Source organism: Astyanax mexicanus, chromosome 5 (genome assembly GCF_023375975.1).
Source record: "Astyanax mexicanus isolate ESR-SI-001 chromosome 5, AstMex3_surface, whole genome shotgun sequence".
Lineage (NCBI taxonomy): Eukaryota > Metazoa > Chordata > Actinopteri > Characiformes > Acestrorhamphidae > Astyanax > Astyanax mexicanus.
Genome location: NC_064412.1, coordinates 21,397,798 through 21,416,347, shown reverse-complemented (window position 1 = coordinate 21,416,347; position 18,550 = coordinate 21,397,798). Strand labels below are relative to the sequence as shown.

The following is an 18,550-nucleotide window of genomic DNA, read 5'->3' as shown; positions in this document are numbered from 1 at the left end:
TTATATACACACAATGGCAAGAAAATTCCCATTACATGTATAAAAATACATCATACAACAATCGGGCCAGCCTTTAAAATATTGTTTCCTAATTACATGCAGTTTGAGTACTCCAACTGTCGAAAAGTACCAACCACCCTGGCTGAATCATGAAAAATAAATTTAGTCTAAGTTCAAGGGTTTTGACCCAGGACCAAACCTTCCCCTTCATAATTAATTGAGTAACGGTAAGATTAGTGCTGATATTCTGTACATGTTGAAAACCTCTCATTAAGTTCACACACAACCACTCAATATGAATAGACCATCTTTTAATTATGGACAGAGGTCTGAATAATAGCAGGGTTAGAATTCACACATTTTCATAGCACACAGTTGTTCCACATTGAACAACTAGTATTTCTTTCAGGACATCTACGCAGTAGTGCTGTTCTACAAAGCAATGGGGCAGAAAGAAAATGAAATATTGAAATTAAAACTGATTTAAATACAGACTGCTGTATTAAAATATTAACTTATTCATATTGGTATCAGTAAACAGGAGTGCACAGTGTAAACTCGACTTAAAAAAAAGGAAAAAACTCCTAGGGCATTAAATGAGTGCATTATTATCCTCAGAGCAACCTGAATATTGTGAATAGAAACCATTCTCATAATGGTCATTTTACAAACATCACATTTGAGATACATGACTACTCTTTTCAGAGGATTATCAATAGCCATGATGAAGGTATAATCAAATATTTTGGCATCAAGCTACAAATTAAATTTCTTGTTACTTCATTCAAGACATAATCGAATCTGTTAAAGGCCTACTGCAGGGTTCACAAACCAGGTTCCTTCCAAGCCAAAGTCCTGCAGAGTTTAGCACTTCTAACCAGAGTTCAACTCACAAAGAAAGACAAAAAAGAAGAATGCTAACCTCTGTAGTACTCTGGCCAAACACACAGCCTACCGTATACACAGGGACTTCAAATCTCGCTCCAAAATGTACACAACATTTTAAAGACAGAACACTTTAAAGTCCGGTATTCTGAGCAGACACCTGTGAGTGATCCCTAAGGAGAGGAAGAGAGTGTGTCTAAGGCATAAGAAGAAAGCAAGCCAAGGGCCACCACAAGCCAACTGATGCACTCTTCACACCTATTTGGAAACGCATATTTTCAAGCAGCAGTACAAAAAGTATTCATGAATGCATAACCTCTGAAAAAAAATACTGTATGAAAACATCCCTGCTACCTCATACTGAATACAAAACCTCTACCAATAATTTGCTTCTGAGTAGCAAGAAGTCCTTCCTTTTTTTTTGTAAGATTTTTTCCTTTTTTTTCTAAAACAAGTAAAATTCAGTCCTCAGGGGGTGAATGGGATGGATGACAGTCTTCCATCATTTCATCTGCTGAAGGATCCATTAGCATGCAAGCCTCGTAGCGAAGGGCCCTGGGAAGGGGGCTCAGTGGCATGGCTGATCATAGCTACCAATCGGCAGCTTAAGCCAGGGCCGGGAAGGCCTCCGGGTCATCCACATCGGGGACAGAACCTCCGGTTGCCTGGAAAAAAAAAAAAAAAAAAAAGACAGAACTTGTGAAGATGCGGTTCACAGTATTTCAGTAAAGTGCACTGTATTACACTGAGATTGTCATGCGCCTCCTTTAATTGCTTTTCTACAGTATAATTTGTACAAGATTGTTCCTTGTTTAGGCTAATTCCTTACACAATTAGCCAATATAATAAATACACTACCTACCTGGCATTATATGAAATGATATAACAAACAAAATTAAGCTCACCTTATCTGGCCTGCGCTCACGAGGTGGTCTTGCAATTCCACCACCACCACCACCACCACCAGCAGCTGCAGCAGCTCCACGGCCTCCTCTTCCTCCACGTTGGCCACCACGGCCACGTCCAGGGCGGCCAAGGTCCCCAAAGTTAATCTCCAGCTGGGACGTGATGTCATTGGCTGGCTTACGGAAGTGGTGATCACCAGATTCATCATCAGCAGGAGCCTGGTGAGTCGGAATAAAATCATCATTTTAAATTATGCAAAATCATTAAAATTTTGAAGAATCTGCATACATTCTGTACTGATTCAAACAATTAAATGTAATGGCTTTTACAACAGTCAGTGAGTCTTTTGTTAACAATCAGACAAAATTCCAACCCCCCTTAATTCCTTTCCTTCAAAGCTCAACACGCATGTGCATGTGTTCATTTTAAAATCTTACAAAATTAAAGATTAAACTTACATCCTTGGCCTTAGATTTATGCAGCAGGAACCCCTTCTTCCAGTCAGTTCCCTCGTTGGCTTTACGAATTTTGAAGTCTGAGACCTTGGCTCTCTCTTTATCCTGCTGGGCCTTCCATTCATCCAGAGTCATTTCCTTAGGCTCCTCCTCTTTCACCTCTTCAGCCTCATTTTCCCTGAGAGATCACAACAGGTCAGTGAGTAACTGATTACAGACCAGTTTATAAATGCATCCCAGCAACAGCAGCTCTGTTTCTGTTAAGGATGTCTACCTTTTAAAAACCCAAATATCCCCAAAAATACACATCCTCAGAACAGAAAAACAGAGCTAAAGCGTGCCACACAATGATTGCTGCATTGTTTCGTTTTACTTTGTAAAAAAAAAAAAACCCTGAGGTTAAAATTGTAATTTTGTTAATTTGGTGCTTTTCCCTTTCCAGTAAAGCTGATACAATGTATTTGCATGGTAGCTACAATATAGTAAAAAAATAATAATTCTACACATACTTGTTCTCAGAGTCAGCAGGTGGGTGCTCTTCTCCCTCATGGGTGTCCTCCGTGACATTTGACTGGTCAAGCTCACTGTAGAAAGAAAGAAGACATTTTGTTTTCTTCAACATTTATATTATATTGTATAATCAGACAGTTTGTTAAAGCATTTTTGATTTATGCAAGCATTAATGTATACTTAATTGTGTACTTATTCTAATTTATTCTGACCCCATGTGCAGTCAATCAGCCAAGACGTATCTGGTACCTGACATTACTAGCAAACACTGGACCATAACTGTGAATTACCTCAAGAACAAATGCCAAAAAAGACTATTGCACACATTTACATTTATAAGCAAAGAAAAGTGCTATAATTAATGAGAGAAATGTGTTTTCTTTAAAGCAGTATTTGTCTAGCATCTCATTCTAAACCAAAATCAGACACCACACATCTTGGCTGTTGAACTGTATCTAGCTAACTTTTGTTTCTTTAACGGTCTAAATACACATCCATTTACATTAACTATAAGTTTTACTAAATCTTTTACGTGAGCCCACAATAACGATAACCACGTTCAAAACTATCATTCTTTGTCTGTACTTACCTCAATTCATCCTTGACAGTACCCCAGTTGTGAGATCCACTGCCTCCTCGCTTCTCCTCTGCTTTCAGGCTGCTGAAACAAAAATTCACATTTAGTTTTGAGATACTGACACTATAGTTAGACAGTAATCTACCTGAGCAACAGATGAAGAGCTTTAAAGACATTAGATGTCACTGAAATCAGCACTGGAATCACTTACGAACGATCACTGCCGCTGTGCCTGTCAAATTCCCGTTTGCCGCGCACGTCAAATCCATCACTTCGGCCAACACCTCTGCCTCGTCCTCCACGTCCACCTCTGCCGCCTCCACGACCTCTGAATGGCCTCTCTCCACCAGTCCTTGAAAGAACAGATTACACATGTGAATCTTAATTTAGCTTATTACTTTTGCAAAGTAAACATAAAACAAATTTTACTTAATAATAATAATAATAATAATGACAGACTTCATAAAACTTATTTAAACTTTTCAATGATGCAGGACGCTAAGTGTGGAAACTCTTTGCACTTCGTGAAATGGGCAAGGGTAAGAAAGTTGAAACATTGTAGAATGTGCTTGATATTAAAATAGCCTCAACAATTAATCATAATTTAAACTTATCTAATACTGCTTAATTTAATGTCCAGCAATGTTTTGAGCTAACTTCACTTAAGCCAAAAACTTATTTCCACATTGTGTGTGGTCTAAGTAATGAATACCCTCGTAAACTGAAGTATAATAAGCAGTATAATATAAATAATAACTGCACTTAAATTAAAAACCCAAACACTGATTTGCAGAATGTAATTTTAATTTAACAAGCATTTGAATTTAACACGAAGTTACACATGAAAACGTAGGCCTAATAGTTTTAAAACACTTTTCCCATAATACGGTTTTAAGAACACATGTGTGTGTCTGCATCACTCACTTTTCCACAGAGAACTCTCCGCCCTCAGCTGGCTTCTCATCAGCAGGTCTGTCCGGTCTGCGCTCACGTGGAGGCCTCCTGTCAGGCCGCCTTTCTCCCTGAGGCCGACCCTCGCCCTGAGGCCGACCCTCGCCCTGAGGCCTCCCTTCTCCCTGAGGCCGACCCTCGCCCTGACCCCCCTGATGCTGCTGGGAGCCCTGCTGACCATGCTGACCTTGCTGCTCTGGGCGGCGACCCATTCGCCTCATGCCTGAAACACAGACAAAAGTAACTCAGTCGAGCACAACACAAATACATTACCTCACAACCCCTCCCCCCTCTTTTTGTTTTGCTTGTTTTGTTTTAGGGGGGAAAGTATCTAATTAAAACTAAATAATTAACTCACCAGTATATATGACAAAATTATCTAGCTAAACGGCATATCCTATATTGTGCAGCTATAACACAATGCGGGAGGAATTAATTAATTAAATGTAAATACACATTAGCAAAGCAAACATCTACTGTCTCCACTCTTATTACTGCTTTAATCTTCAACACAAGGGGACCAATGGCTTAAGTAACTACTCTGAAAAACGGTGCATGCTCAGCGGAGCATTTTATTTGGGCCACTTACTGAATGAAGAACTGGTTTTAAAAAGGCCATACACCCACTGTCAGCATAGCTAGCCACAATAAAATGGTAAACTGGCTAGTTTATAATGGAGCACCACTAGTGTAGTGCCTGGAAAGGCACCTCCTGCTGATCCTGATTCTCTAGCTACCAAAATAGCAGCACAGTGGAGCTGCACCTGTCTGACTGCCCTCCCTCCCACCCTCCCCTCACCCAACATGCGTGTGAGTCCTCAGAGTGGAGGCACAACACTAGAAATTACTAAAAACCCTCAGAAAACATAAAATTACAATAATTATTCTGTCTAAAAATATGAATAATAATAGCTGATACCGTTTTAGTTTCTCTAGTGTGAAAATGTTTAAATGTTGGAAATGTTTAAAAACTATTCAAAACCTATAATTTAAATATTTACTCCATCTGAAAATGAGTTATGATAGCTGATAATGTTTGTTTCTGGAGGCAAACACTGAAAATGATTAAAACCCTCTAGAAACATGAAATTACAATATTTATTCCATCTAAAGATATGAGTAATAGCTGATAATGTTTGTTTCTCTAGTGTAAGCCATTAAGAGTGGAGGCACAACACTGCAAATGATTAAAAACTATTAAGAACATGAATTTAAAATAATGATTCCACCAGAAAATAAGAATCTGATAATGTTTCAGTTTCTCTAGTGAGAACCCTCTGGAATGGAGGCCTAACAATGGAAATTATTATAAACTATTGAGAACATAAAATGAGAATATTTATTCCACGTGAAAACTGCTTTTCTAGAATGGTGGTAATGCTAGCTAACAGCTAACATGAAGCCAGGAAGCTAGGTTAAGTTAGCTAGCTAGCCAACTAGCTACTTAATTGGTTAGGTTAGCTTTCCATTTAACCAGCTAGCTCAGCTAACGCTAAGTTAGCTAGTCAAATTTGCACGCCTCACCTTCGCAAAAAATAAAGAGAAAAGATAAACTAGGCTAGCTAAGTAACTGCTTTGTGGAAAAATGGAAAGTACCTTCGTGTTTAGGGGCTTTTTACTAAAAGGGTTGAACATGAAAATGTGGGAAAATACTAGATTAACTATTCGCATGTGTCTAATAGCCGGTTAGCCTGGCTAACCCGCTCACTGCTGCTCTCCAACCACGAGGTTTGTCTGTTTGCGCTGATCCGCCCGCTCATATCGCGGTTATCTCCAAAGCGCGCCCCGCCATCTCCAACAGGGCTGAACCCAGGCCTGACAGCAGTGTGCAAAATACACAGCTAGCTAACTACACAGTATATCCACACTATTCGTGTTAATTAGCTAACAGTACACAGTGTCTTATAAAATGTATTAAAAGCTCGATGGAGATCACGTTAGCTAACTATTAACCCACACTTAATAGTCTAACGTTAACTGTATATACAAAGCAAGGTTAACTAGTGTTAACTAGGTTAGCTAAACTTGCTCCCCAGGCATGACAGACAGCACGATCACGACCAAAAGGCCATCACTACCCTCGTGAGCTTGGCTCTTCTGCAGCAACAGGTTTCAACAGGCCGTGTAGCATCAAAAAGAGCCGCAAACAGCTAGTTTTGCCCGCTGCACACGAGGCTTTCTATTGTGTCAGATCACAAACACAAACGTGCTGCTGTTGCTGGATGCGTGACCTCATGGTGCTCAACCTGCACTCACTCCCCGAGAGCCGGAGAAAAGCACACTCTCCCGGCAGACAGGTGAACTCTCAGCTCCCTTCCTCACCTTCCTTCTTCAGGGGGACAGGCGCCTGTGGCTCCTCTTTCTTGTCTGGAAGAGGGGCTCTCCTGTCTTTCTGGGACTCTTTCTTGGGCTGCTTGGCAGCCTGAGCCGCGCTCTTGGCGGCCCCCGGGGCGGGCGCGTCCTTCTTCTTGGTTTCTGCCTGCTTTAATAACTCGAACGGATCCTCTTCATCATCAAATAACTGGTCGAACCGATTGGTTACGACACAGCCGAAGCCTTCTTGCAGATGTCCGGGCATGATGGCGCCCCTTCAGCAGGATTCTCCTCCGATTCTACGAGGCTTGGTGCGAACAGCTCGCTAGTAAAGGCCACAAGATGGCTGGGAAAAAGACTTTCGCTTCTCTTCCGGCGTGGAAGACATCCGGGACCTTGCTGCCGGGGCTGCTGGGAGTTGTAGTTCGAAACGGCCTGACACCAGTCAAACACGTGCAGCTGTTATACAAAATGCACTACTACAAACAGTACATAGCATTTAAAGCAGTGGTGTTTAAATATCTCAATGTTTGTATAATTGCATATATAATTTAGAAAGCCCAGTTTATACGTTCAACACTTTAGTTTTGCAATGATATAGCTAGTAATATATTATACTTAGATACGTAGATACTTCAGTCAAAACAGGCATTTTAATGTGTGGTAGTGTAGTGTAGTGTAGTGGTTTTTTTTTATTATTTTAATCACAGAGGAATACAGCATTTTAAGATATTTATAAAGTATCTATAAAAGAGAGAAATCTTCTATAAATATTGGTTTTCTATTAGAAAATTAGTTCCATGTAAGTGGAGTCACTTAGGGACTTCATGAGTTAATGTGAAGGATAGAGTGTTGTAAAGTGTAAAGTGTCTGGGTCAATTACTTTTATATGGTTGTAATAGGCTTCTGTACTTTGTATTAACATGAACTATGCAATGGTTTTTAAAATATTGTTTTTCTACCTGAAAATGATCACATATATGCATGATGACTCACAGTGTCTTGAAATAATTGGGTAAAATCAAAATATCGAGAGAAGAAGTTGATAATAATGACTCAGTATCACAAAGCCATAAATTAGTATATCAAAATAATAACATAGCAATTCATATATGTAATATATAGGGTCTGTGGCACATATGTCATGGTCCTTTGGGTTACCTTTTTAAATTTATTTATTTATCAATTTATTTTAAATGGTGGGAATGGGCTTCTGTATTTTGTATTTACATGAACTAGGCAATGGTATTTTAAATAAAAATATATATTTGCCGAATTTCTTTGCATTAATTATGTAGCTTTGACAGTGTCTTAACAGTCTTAAAAATCAAAAATAGAAATGTCCATTTTTAGAAACTCCTGGTTGCCTCATAAGGATATATGTGGCATTTGCTTAATGTTAAGCTGCTGCACTTTTGCCATGTCAGTTATGAGGCGTAAACCAATTCCTGAGGTTTCCATGCATGCCTTAACCATGACACTCCTTCAACTACATTACATAAAGAAACTCTAGAGTGCCATATTCAATATGCTTTCCCAAGCTAACCTGTGTGGTCACTGTTAGGCACAATAGTCTATTGTACAACACATTTTTAAATCCCTGATCTTATTATTTCCAGTGCCTGTGCCATGTTTTATTCAGCTTACAAACACTGCTTGTTTTGTTTGACAGCTCTTTGTGTTGTTTTTTGCAGCTGACTCCTACAAAAGCCAAAGAACAGAAAGCCTGAAGCTTTCTGGTTCTTTATCACTTACCCCAGATGCAGTTGATCAGCTACAACATTTGATATCTGGTGTGTCCTTCTTTAGTTAAGAACCAGAGGTGCTAGGTGCTGGAACACTGATAACAAACACTGCACTTGGATCCTATTTTAGTAAAAACAGGCACAAACCTATCATTGTTTTCTTGTTTAGTAATACGTTTATTTTAATGCCTTAATCCTTAAAAATAAAATCTTTGCTTATACCATTTCACTTATGCACCTTTTAACAGAAATGAGCACATGCTGTATAACAGAGGTCACCAATATAATCTGCATATTGCTGGTGTGACTGCTGGTCTTCATTCCAACCAAGCATAAGCACACCCTATACATTTACCCAACTGTTTAAAGGCTGGGACCAGGTGATTAAACAGGTAGGAGCAAGTGTGCTTAGCCACACCAGCCCTTTGAAAATAAGATTGGTGAACTCTGCTGTAGGTTCTTATTTTTAGCTTTTCAATATTTTAAAAATATATCCAGGAAAAAAGTATTATAAAATAGTTGTAATTTTAAGTGTGATGTAATTTGCCATGGTTGTTCTAATGTGTAATGTTCTGTATCGTATTTGAGGTTAAAAGCAGCGTGTACTTTGCAAGAATATGAAAACAAGGTAAAAAGTCTAAATGGTAACATTAACTTTTTTAAACATAAAGTTAATCCAGCTGGTCGTCTAGAGAAAACATACCCTAAGCTGGTCAATATCTAGTCAAAGCGCAGCATAGGGCATTTTTTTCTGGTTGACCAGCTGGTCTTGAGCTGGATTTTTAGCACGGCAGTTTCATTTAAAAATAACTGCAAAAGTTCTTGTTACAGTGTTAAATGCTATGCAAGGATGGGCTAGTCTATTTTATGCAAAACCAGCAGAGCTCTCCAGTTTTCTTCAGTGCCCACCAGCATATTTTATTCTGAGGTCAAATAACAGGGCTGTAAGTATGCTTGTAAAACTGCATATTTTAACCAAATTCCCCAACAAAATTCACTTGCTTTATTTATACAGCAAATAAAACAAAATAATTTGTTTGAAAATGCAAAAAAAAAGCACTTTTGGTGTTCAGCTAAGTATGTGAAAACGCTGAAAAAATCGTACCACTTTACAATAAGGTTCCTTTATAAAGGGTTTAAAAGATAGTGTACAAAGGAGTTTATTAAAAAAGGCAACAGTGGCTTCCGTGTATCAAATAGTGATACCACATTGGTTTGTACGGTTAAATCTCAGATCTTACTAGATGCTTAACTTACTTTGTCTTATCCATCATTCAGCATTAACATTATTAAATTAAAATAACTTTATTATAATAACACATTCAATGACTAAACCAACTTTCTGTATTATTTTATTAAATGTGTTAAACTGTTGTTTTTTTCTGTTTGTGTTCTAAGTGTGTATTAATGTTTTTAAAGTATTTTCAACTTAATTTATAACTCTTTTGTAAACTATTTATAAACCTTTTATAAAGCAGCCTTATGTTAAAAGGGTACTGAACAACTTATACCAAACAATGACGTTTTTGATGATGCAATCCAAACTCATTTAGTTAAAGCTCACCTTCCGCGAAAATCCGATTTTTCTTGTTTTTTGTGGAATACAGTAGGTCTCTCCGAGTTGAATGTGTACACCTGCACATTAAACTGTTTTGCAGCCCCCATTGTCTGCAGGAGCTAAGCAAAGAAATCCCCCCTCCCCCCCCCCCCTCCGAAAAACGGGTGAATTTTGAATTATCTTTCTGCCTACGTAGGCAGAAACTCACAGACCAGCCCACCTTGGCTCGAGAAACTCCCAGAGGCGGAGCTGAAGCGACGCAACATCACCGCTCATCAGTTAGGAGGTGGGAGGCAGTGAGCGGCAGAGTGGTGGAGGGGCGTCGCAGTGCTCCTAGCCAATCAGAGGAGAGATATTTGCATACTGTTTGCATGTATGAATATTCATGGACAAAGCTGGAATCCGGTCATTTTGGACACACCCCTAAAACAGTCCATTAAAAAAGAGCTATACAGAGACACCTGAGCACTTTTTTTTTTTTACAAAAACGGCTCACATGTCATTCATTCATACTAGAGACCACAACTAGACATTTTAAAATGAAAGAAAAAACGACGGAAGGTGAGCTTTAAAATGTTTCAAAAGTTCAATAAATGATTTTTAATTATAGTATTGCAAAAAGACATAAATACATTTAGGCTATGTACTTTATGAAATAAATATTGGGGGAAAAAAAGCAAAATTGTTGAAAACCTGTGAATTGTGTGCAGTAGTTATTATTACAATTACAATTACAATAAAATCTTTCTTTTGGCTTAATAAAAATGTTTTGAGTGAATAAAATGAATGAAATAATAATGCTGGTATATATGTGATCAGTATCAGATGTGAATATGAGACCCAGATAGCAAAAAGCATTCTGGCCGGATCCGGGCCGAGTCTATCACAAGTTCCGCGCCGGATCCGTAAAACGGTTCTGGGCCGGGGTCCAGATGCACAACGGGCCAAAACCGTCACGGATCCGTTTTACGGAGTCAAAAAGATACTGTGCCAGCACCAGTCCAGACCAAGCGTTTCAGGTGTTCCTTTAGACCGAATATGGGCCGGATCCGCGCCGGATCCGCTTACCGTTACACTCGCTGGAACAGGTCCGTTACAGATCTGGACCAGATCTGGATCAGCCCCGGATTAGTTCCGTATTAGCTACGGCCAAGCCACGGCCTTTTCACGTTCCCCAGCCTACTTATTAATGATTATAATGACATATTTCAAAATAAAAGTAGTAAAGAAAGAGCACTAAGCTATTTGACTTCTTTTTTTACATTGATAAATTAAAAGAGTTTAATACAGTACATTAAATTACAAATGCAATATTTAAATAATATAATAAAAAAACATTAGTTGTAAATGCAATCCTTAATTAGGTTAGCTAAATGAAATACAATAATTATAAATGCAATACTTAATTAAGCTAATTAAATAAAATACCATAACTTATATATGCAATACTTAATTAAGCTAATTAATGAAAGTACCATCAGTTATAAATGCAATACTTAATTAAGCTAATTATATAAAATATCATCACTTATAAATGCAATATTAATTAAGCTAATTATATAAAATATCATCACTTATAAATGCAATATTAATTAAGCTAATTCAATAAAATACCATCACTTATAAATGCAATATTTAAGCTAATTAAAATAAAATACCATCACTTATAAATGCAATACTTAATTAAGCTAATTATATAAAATATCATCACTTATAAATGCAATATTAATTAAGCTAATTCAATAAAATACCATCACTTATAAATGCAATACTTAAGCTAATTAAATAAAATACCATCACTTATAAATGCAATACTTAATTAAGCTACTTAAATAAAATTTGATTTCAATTAAACAATTTATAAATCAACAGGCATTAATACAATTATTTTAATAATAAAACCACTTTTAATTCACATAATATAAACATGCAGACACAGACGTTTTTTGCAGCCAGCTGTGCCTCCACTGATGAGAGCATTCTTGGACACTTAACACCACTACAGTGCAGCCTATAAAAAAGACAAAATAAGAAAATATTTTATTTCAGAAACAGCAGAAAAGAAGTGGCTAGAAATGAATATAGCGTACTAAAATGACAAGTGTTTTTCATTTGACCAAATTTCTAAAAGATATATAAATGTCACAGCTGTATTTAATAGGGGCCAGCTAATTTTCATTTATACCATTTCACATAATAAATAATTACCATTTTACTGGAATTATGCACCCAAAATTAAAAGAAAGATAAATAAAAAGTGCACTTATAGCTTTGGGGTGCATTTCCCAAAAGCTTTGTAAGGCTAAGAACTTTGTTAACTCGTACTTAAAATTATATTGTATTTTATTTACAATAGAATATAAGTCAGCGGTTTTTGATAAATGCATTTGTTGTTGCAGTTGTAATTGTGTTTTTGCTAATAAAGCGGCCAGGTGATAAATGTTCAGGTTAACCCTCAAGCCCCCTTCAAATTTTGCACCCTCTGGACACGTTTGTGGTAAAAATGTACAAGCACCTAAAAAATGCTCTTAAATCATTATACATCAATATTTTTTTTTTTACATAAATAAACTTTTTTTTTTCATAAAATCACTTAATCAACTTCCGTTCTACCCAAAACTACCAAACATTAAATAATTTTCAGGATTTTAACCCTTTAAATGACAGTTTAAATATTTTAACTATTGTTGTATTTTGGCAAAAAAAAAAAAAAAACAAAAAAAAAAAAAAAAAAAAAAAACACAAAAATTATTTTCCACAAAACAAACAGCAGACAAATGAGGCATTGGTGACTATTAGAGTCTTGGACATGTAAAAGATTAGCAACAAAATTGATTTGATTGCATTATTATTTTTTTACGTAGTGCCAGATTTAAATTTTGCACCCTCTGGACACCTTTGTTGCCAAAAATGTACATGCACAAAATCAGCAATAAAATACTCATATACATTTTTTTTTGCTATTTTTTCATAAATCACTTAATCAAATCCAGCCCTGATCAAAATGATCAAATATTTAATACATTCCAGGATTTTAACCCTTTAATTGACAGTTTAATTACATTCATGATTAATTATTCATTAAAAACCCCCACAAAAGTTGTACTATTTCTCATATAATAAATATTAGATGTATGGGGCATTGGTAGAATTTTTTTATGTAGTGTCAAATACTCCCTCTGAACACCTTCGTGGCCAAAAATGCCCCATTGACTTCCATTGAAAACACATTTTTACTGTATTACTGTATAAAATTATTAAACAGTTATTTAAATGGTTAAAATCCTGATTTATGAAAAAAAAAAAAGCAAAACAATATTGATGTATAATGATTTAAGAGCAGTTTGTAGGTGTGTGTACATTTTTGCCATGAACATGTCCAGAGAGTGCAAAATGCGTCCAGAGAGTATGAATGACGTGAGAGTAAAAGACATTAGATTTCAAAAATTTAATGAAAAAGCAGGTTTTCTGCAAAAATGCATTCCCCTGGCTGCAACATAGCCAAAACGATCACCAAATGAAAAAAAAGTTGAGTCAGTACATCAGTAGGTGGGCCCATTACATTCTCATTGAAGGCTAATGCATCCAAAATTGATTTAAATGCTATTCTCAGTGGGCCCTGTTTCTTTTCAAAATAGATATTAAAGTCACCAACAATGATAACTCTGTCAGAGTTGAGAGCTACTGCAGCTAAAAAATATACTGAATTTCTTAGTGAATTTTGCATATGGTCCTGGAGGACGGTACATAGTTATCAGCAGGAATGAATGTTGGGTTTTGGTGGCAGTAGATGGGCCTGCGACTATAAGGTTAAACAGTTCAAATGACTTAGCTTCAAACTCTGTATTCTGATTTATTCCTATAACTGACGACTACACCACCACCCTGACCAGTCCTGCATGGGTAGATGAAATAGCTAGAACCTGGGGGAAGTGGACTCATTTAGAGCTAAATATCCATCAGTTTTAACCCATGTCTCATAGAGAGTGCATTGTCAATGATAATTTAACCTACAGTAACTGATTTAGGTGCCAGCGATCTTATATTTAACAGCCCCGATTTAATGTGGTTGTTGCTGTAACTCAGAAGGACAGACGAGTTTGTATTAATTCTAATGGAGTTGTTAAAACAGATTTTCCAGCTATTTTGATAACGTGTTTTATTTACACTATTATGAAGAATTGACATACAAATAGTACAAGCAGAAATACCAGCAAACAAACCTACTTGGCTGGTGTGACTGGGTAGAGACAGTCAGTCTCAGCGTAGCACCGCCTCGATGTTCACAGAGAGAAGCCTGTCTCTGTGGAACGGGGCCGGTCGCTCCCGAAAGCTCATCCCCACGTGGAGGGCGATGGTGCCGGGGTTCCTGCTTTGGCAATGCGCCCCAGGGAGCCGCTTGCCGACTACCAGCATGCAAGCATCTGGAAGACATGAAATTGTGCCATTACTCTTAGATACTTTTAAATGTCTAACAATTGAATCTCCTATAATGAGAGTACCGCCCTTGGTAGTTTTCCTCTGTGCTGGGGGAGGCGAGGGCTGAGGACCTCGAACCATTTTGCGGATACCAAATCCTGCTGAGAAAGTTGTAAATTAAATAAATTATTTTTAAAAAATCATAAATCGTGATTTCCGGATTTTTATTATGTCTCTCACGGTGGACATGCACCAAAGATGAAAATTTCAGACCCCTCAATGATTTATAAGTGAGAGAACTTGCAAAGTCGCAGGGTGTTCATTTTCCTCACTGTATATATGTGTGCCTCTAGGTCAGGGATGGGCAACTGGCGGCCCGGGGGCCGCACACGGCCCTCGTCATCACTCAGTGCGGCCCGCGAATAGATCAAAAATAATTTCATAATTTCATAATAAAAAAAAAATAATGTAATTCTACTTTTGACCGCTAGAGGGCGCGCCGCTGCCAAACAATAGCGGGCACGGGCGCTCTGTGGTCTAGTTTTCTGCTATTATTGAATGAGCTATTTGCAATCAGTTTTTAAATCTTTTTTGTTCTTTGTTATAAACAAGTTCAAATGCCTTTTGCACTTTTATAAGCAAATGTTTTGTCCTTGTTGCTTATGAAGGACTTGTTATAATGAACTTATTTTACACAGAGGAACTACTGTATTTGCAATCAGTTTTTTAAGCAAACTTTTTGTTCTTTGATATGAAGGACCTTTTTGCACTTTTTTTAAGCAAACGGTTTGTCTTTTGCCGTATTAAAATGCATTAATATGCAGAAAATAGTTGTTAATAAATGTTGGCGCTGTAAACATACAGATATAAATTCATATAAAATTTGTTCTTATTGAAAATCATTTGTAGTGCGAGGTCATGTGGCCCTCCAATGGTCATGCTGAAAAAAATGTGGCCCTCTCCATCATGGAAGTTGCCCATCCCTGCTCTAGGTCAACTCAGTTCCACAGAGTTCCACCATGTACCACCTAACTGCCCACTGATTTTATGCTACAGGTGGTTTCCTGCAGACAACTGGTGATGGTCACGGTCTTAGCAAGTGTGCAGACTCCAAGTCTGTGCATTCTGTAACCCAGTCGTTACTGCACCATACACACACTTATATGGAATTCCCAAGGAAATACAGGATTTACAGGAATTGCAAAGGGGAGGAGTCAACAAAGACGCTCTTTGAACTTTTTGCAAAGCTCTATGGGAAACACTTGAAGAACTGGCTCGTTCTTTTCTCACGTCATGCGTTAGTTTGTTTGTTATTCGCTAAGATTGATCACTTTCAGGAAAAACACCCCTGTCCTATTTAGTGTGTCATGGTGACCATGTGTAATTACAGTGAGTCTGGAGAAATCCTGCAGTAGTTCTCTCCAGCTTAAAAAAAAGCAAAACATTTAAAACTGTTATTTTTAGTTTTCTAGTCAGGAATAGACAACTGATTAGGAATTATTTTAGTTCAAAAGGTGGCAATCATTTAAGATAAAGCAAAGGGATGAAAAGTAATGAAATATTAGTACTTGGTTACTTTACTCAAGGGTATAGAGTTAGCACGGACACCAATATCCAGTGATTTTTTTAAATGGTCCCCGCCAACAATTTGATTTGATAATTTGAACCTCGATCTGATAACGCCTGATGTAATTGTTATTATACGTAACAACACAAATGTTTTTAAAAGGAAAGAAATGTATATTTCTTACCTTAACTACTCTATGTATAATGTCACTGCTCAGTGCATCAAGTACTGTTAGGATCCAGGCTCATCCTGCGAGGGGGAGATGCAGCAAGCGCAGACAGAAAACAAAACACAAACTTAAAAGCTATTCTGAACTTCAAAATCACTGTTTCACTCCATTGAGGTGTAATACACTGAATAATATTCCTCTTATGTCTGATCTGACCTCCGGTGTTGAAACGAGGCTGAGAAAGTTCTGATAGCAGGGCACTTTTATTCTGTATATTACAGCTCAATGGAGTGGAACACTAATTTTTATGGTTGTAAATTTACTTCTTTAAAAATGTATATAAATTAATCAAGAAAATCTTACAGTGTCCCTTAAAGTTTTTAGTGCAGTGGCACAACAAACAATTAAAATAAGAAAGTGGATAAATGCTACATTAAGAGCAAACATATCAAATCAAACGTGTATCAACAGACTTAAAGTCAAAATTAATTACAGAACTGCTGGAAAATAGAATTAATTACCTTGTTAGGTGATTTGATGGGTAAATGATTACACCTAAAAAACAAACAAAACAAAATTACATTCAGTATTGTAAGTTAATATGCCCTTTTTTATTATATTCCCCCAATGTTAAAAATGTACTGCAATACAACACAATATTATAATAAACAAGTTAGTTTGACTTAGCAGTGTGTTAGTGACATAAAACATGTTAGTTAATAATAAACTATTAACATAATATATGTTGTATAACAAACAAGACTACCATAATATTAAACATAAAATGCATTAGGTGGATCCAACCTGTAAACATACATTTTATTAGCTAAAATAATTGTATCTCACCTTATCTGGCAGGTCCCCAGCCCTCAGCAGCCCTACTAAGCAAATGCATATAATTAATATATTGTAGTAACTTTGAACAGGTGTTTTTAAGTTGAAATCAGAACAGATATTGTTTAATATTTCTACACATATGCTGATTTAGGCTAGCAAATATTACCCAATTATTATTCTAAAGATTCACATTTTGCTGATATGGACACTGGCCAGCTCCTTCGTGCGCCACGACGTGAGAATAAATTTAAGGTGGAATGGAAAAGTTTATGCTGGAAAATAATAAGTTAAATGCAGCCTCATATTTTTATTGACAGTAACTTAGTTGTGTTTATAACAAATTATAAAATTTATAATTACTTTTTTTTTTTTACTTTTGGCCAGGTTCTTTGTATTTCCCACTCCACCTTAAACAGTGCTTAAATATGTCAATGTCAGTAAGCCATTGCTGCACGATTTAAGGCGGAGCAGGAAAACGTCTGACGAGCTTTATTATAATTAAGCCCAAACACAACTATTTAAGGTTCTAAGAATAACTAAAGTTGTTTATTTTAATAAAAAAAAAGGTGTGTTACTCGAGCAAAATGAGTTAACAGCGTTTATTACAGCTAGTTAGCCTGGTTAGCTTAGCTAGTTATACTAGCTAATACTAGCATAACTAACTGGTATCGTTAACTGAAGCTTTTTGTCAATTTTGCCTACAAATTGACAACAATTAACATTAAATACACAAAAAAACAATTGATATTATCCAACATACACGTGATAAATCAACTTTAGCATATACAAGATTAAAAATGAGCAAAAAATGTAATTAAATGACGCTGATAGCTAGTTAGCTAGTTAACTCACCTGAAGCGCAGATTCAGCAGATGGCAGTTGGTCCTCGCGCTGAGTTTGAATTTCTCCCGCTCCTGTGCCGCTCCGCCGATGCGGCCCGGATCCGCAAAACGACACTGAGCTGACACTGAACTCACATCTGGTATCTGACTCCGTGCCGAAGTCATATGGAAGGCGTGAAATGAGACGGACTGTTATGCGGATTTACCGTCAGTAAAACGGATCTGAACGTGAGTCACAATCATAACCCGAACCCGGAGTGAAGCCGGACCAGATCCACTAAACAGACCTGACTGTAGCGCGGATCTGCCGGAGGTAAAACGGATCCGGATCGGAGTAGTCTGCTATCAGGGGACATACAGCTCTGGAAAAAAATAAAAGACCACTTAAAAACGAAGAGTTTTACCAAATTTTACCAAATTAAATACCTCTGGAATATAATCAAGAGGAAAATGGATGATCACAAGCCATCAAACCAAGCTGAACTGCTTGAATTTTTGCACCAGGAGTGGCATAAAGTTATCCAAAAGCAGTGTGTAAGACTGGTGGAGAACATGCCAAGTATATTTAGTGTATAAATTGTTTTTTTAGGCTATGTGGCAAAATGAATGGAAACGTGAATCGTGTACAGTAGTTATTATTATTACAGTTTATTAAAATGTTTTCTTTTTTTGTTATATGTATATGCAGGTATATGTGTGGTATATGCCGTATTAAATGTGAATATGAGATATATGCTAAGATTCACGAGGCTGTCTGGGGAGTTTAATAAACGCTTCATACGAATCGACTCATGCGAGTCATTTCAGGAGTCACTC

The 18,550-nt window shown here is 37.0% G+C and overlaps 1 protein-coding gene and 1 long non-coding RNA gene across 5 annotated transcripts; both read right to left on the bottom strand.

Annotated features, from left to right (window-relative positions):
- Positions 1-294: 294 nt before the first annotated feature.
- serbp1a (SERPINE1 mRNA binding protein 1a) lies at positions 295-6,970 on the bottom strand. Of its 2 annotated transcripts, none has more exons than XM_007258355.4 (8): positions 6,607-6,970; positions 4,258-4,507; positions 3,545-3,685; positions 3,346-3,417; positions 2,756-2,830; positions 2,250-2,424; positions 1,791-2,009; positions 295-1,550 (listed from the first exon to the last, which is right to left on the bottom strand). In XM_007258355.4, the coding sequence occupies exons 1-8, from the start codon at positions 6,860-6,862 to the stop codon at positions 1,491-1,493; spliced, it is 1,248 nt and encodes a 415-aa protein (XP_007258417.3). In that variant the 5' UTR covers positions 6,863-6,970; the 3' UTR covers positions 295-1,490. The 2 variants fall into 2 exon arrangements, with proteins under 2 accessions (XP_007258417.3, XP_007258418.3); XM_007258356.4 differs by having other exon boundaries at positions 3,346-3,414.
- Positions 6,971-11,761: 4,791 nt separating this feature from the next.
- On the bottom strand, positions 11,762-18,086 carry LOC111197533 (uncharacterized). 3 transcript variants are annotated; one of them, XR_007439159.1, is made up of 6 exons: positions 17,745-18,086; positions 16,902-16,936; positions 16,577-16,610; positions 16,071-16,135; positions 14,128-14,480; positions 11,762-11,911 (listed from the first exon to the last, which is right to left on the bottom strand). It is a non-coding gene; the product is annotated as an uncharacterized LOC111197533 (long non-coding RNA). The 3 variants fall into 3 exon arrangements; XR_007439158.1 differs by having other exon boundaries at positions 16,902-16,933; XR_007439160.1 differs by having other exon boundaries at positions 14,128-14,477; positions 16,902-16,933.
- Between the last annotated feature and the right edge of the window lie 464 nt (positions 18,087-18,550).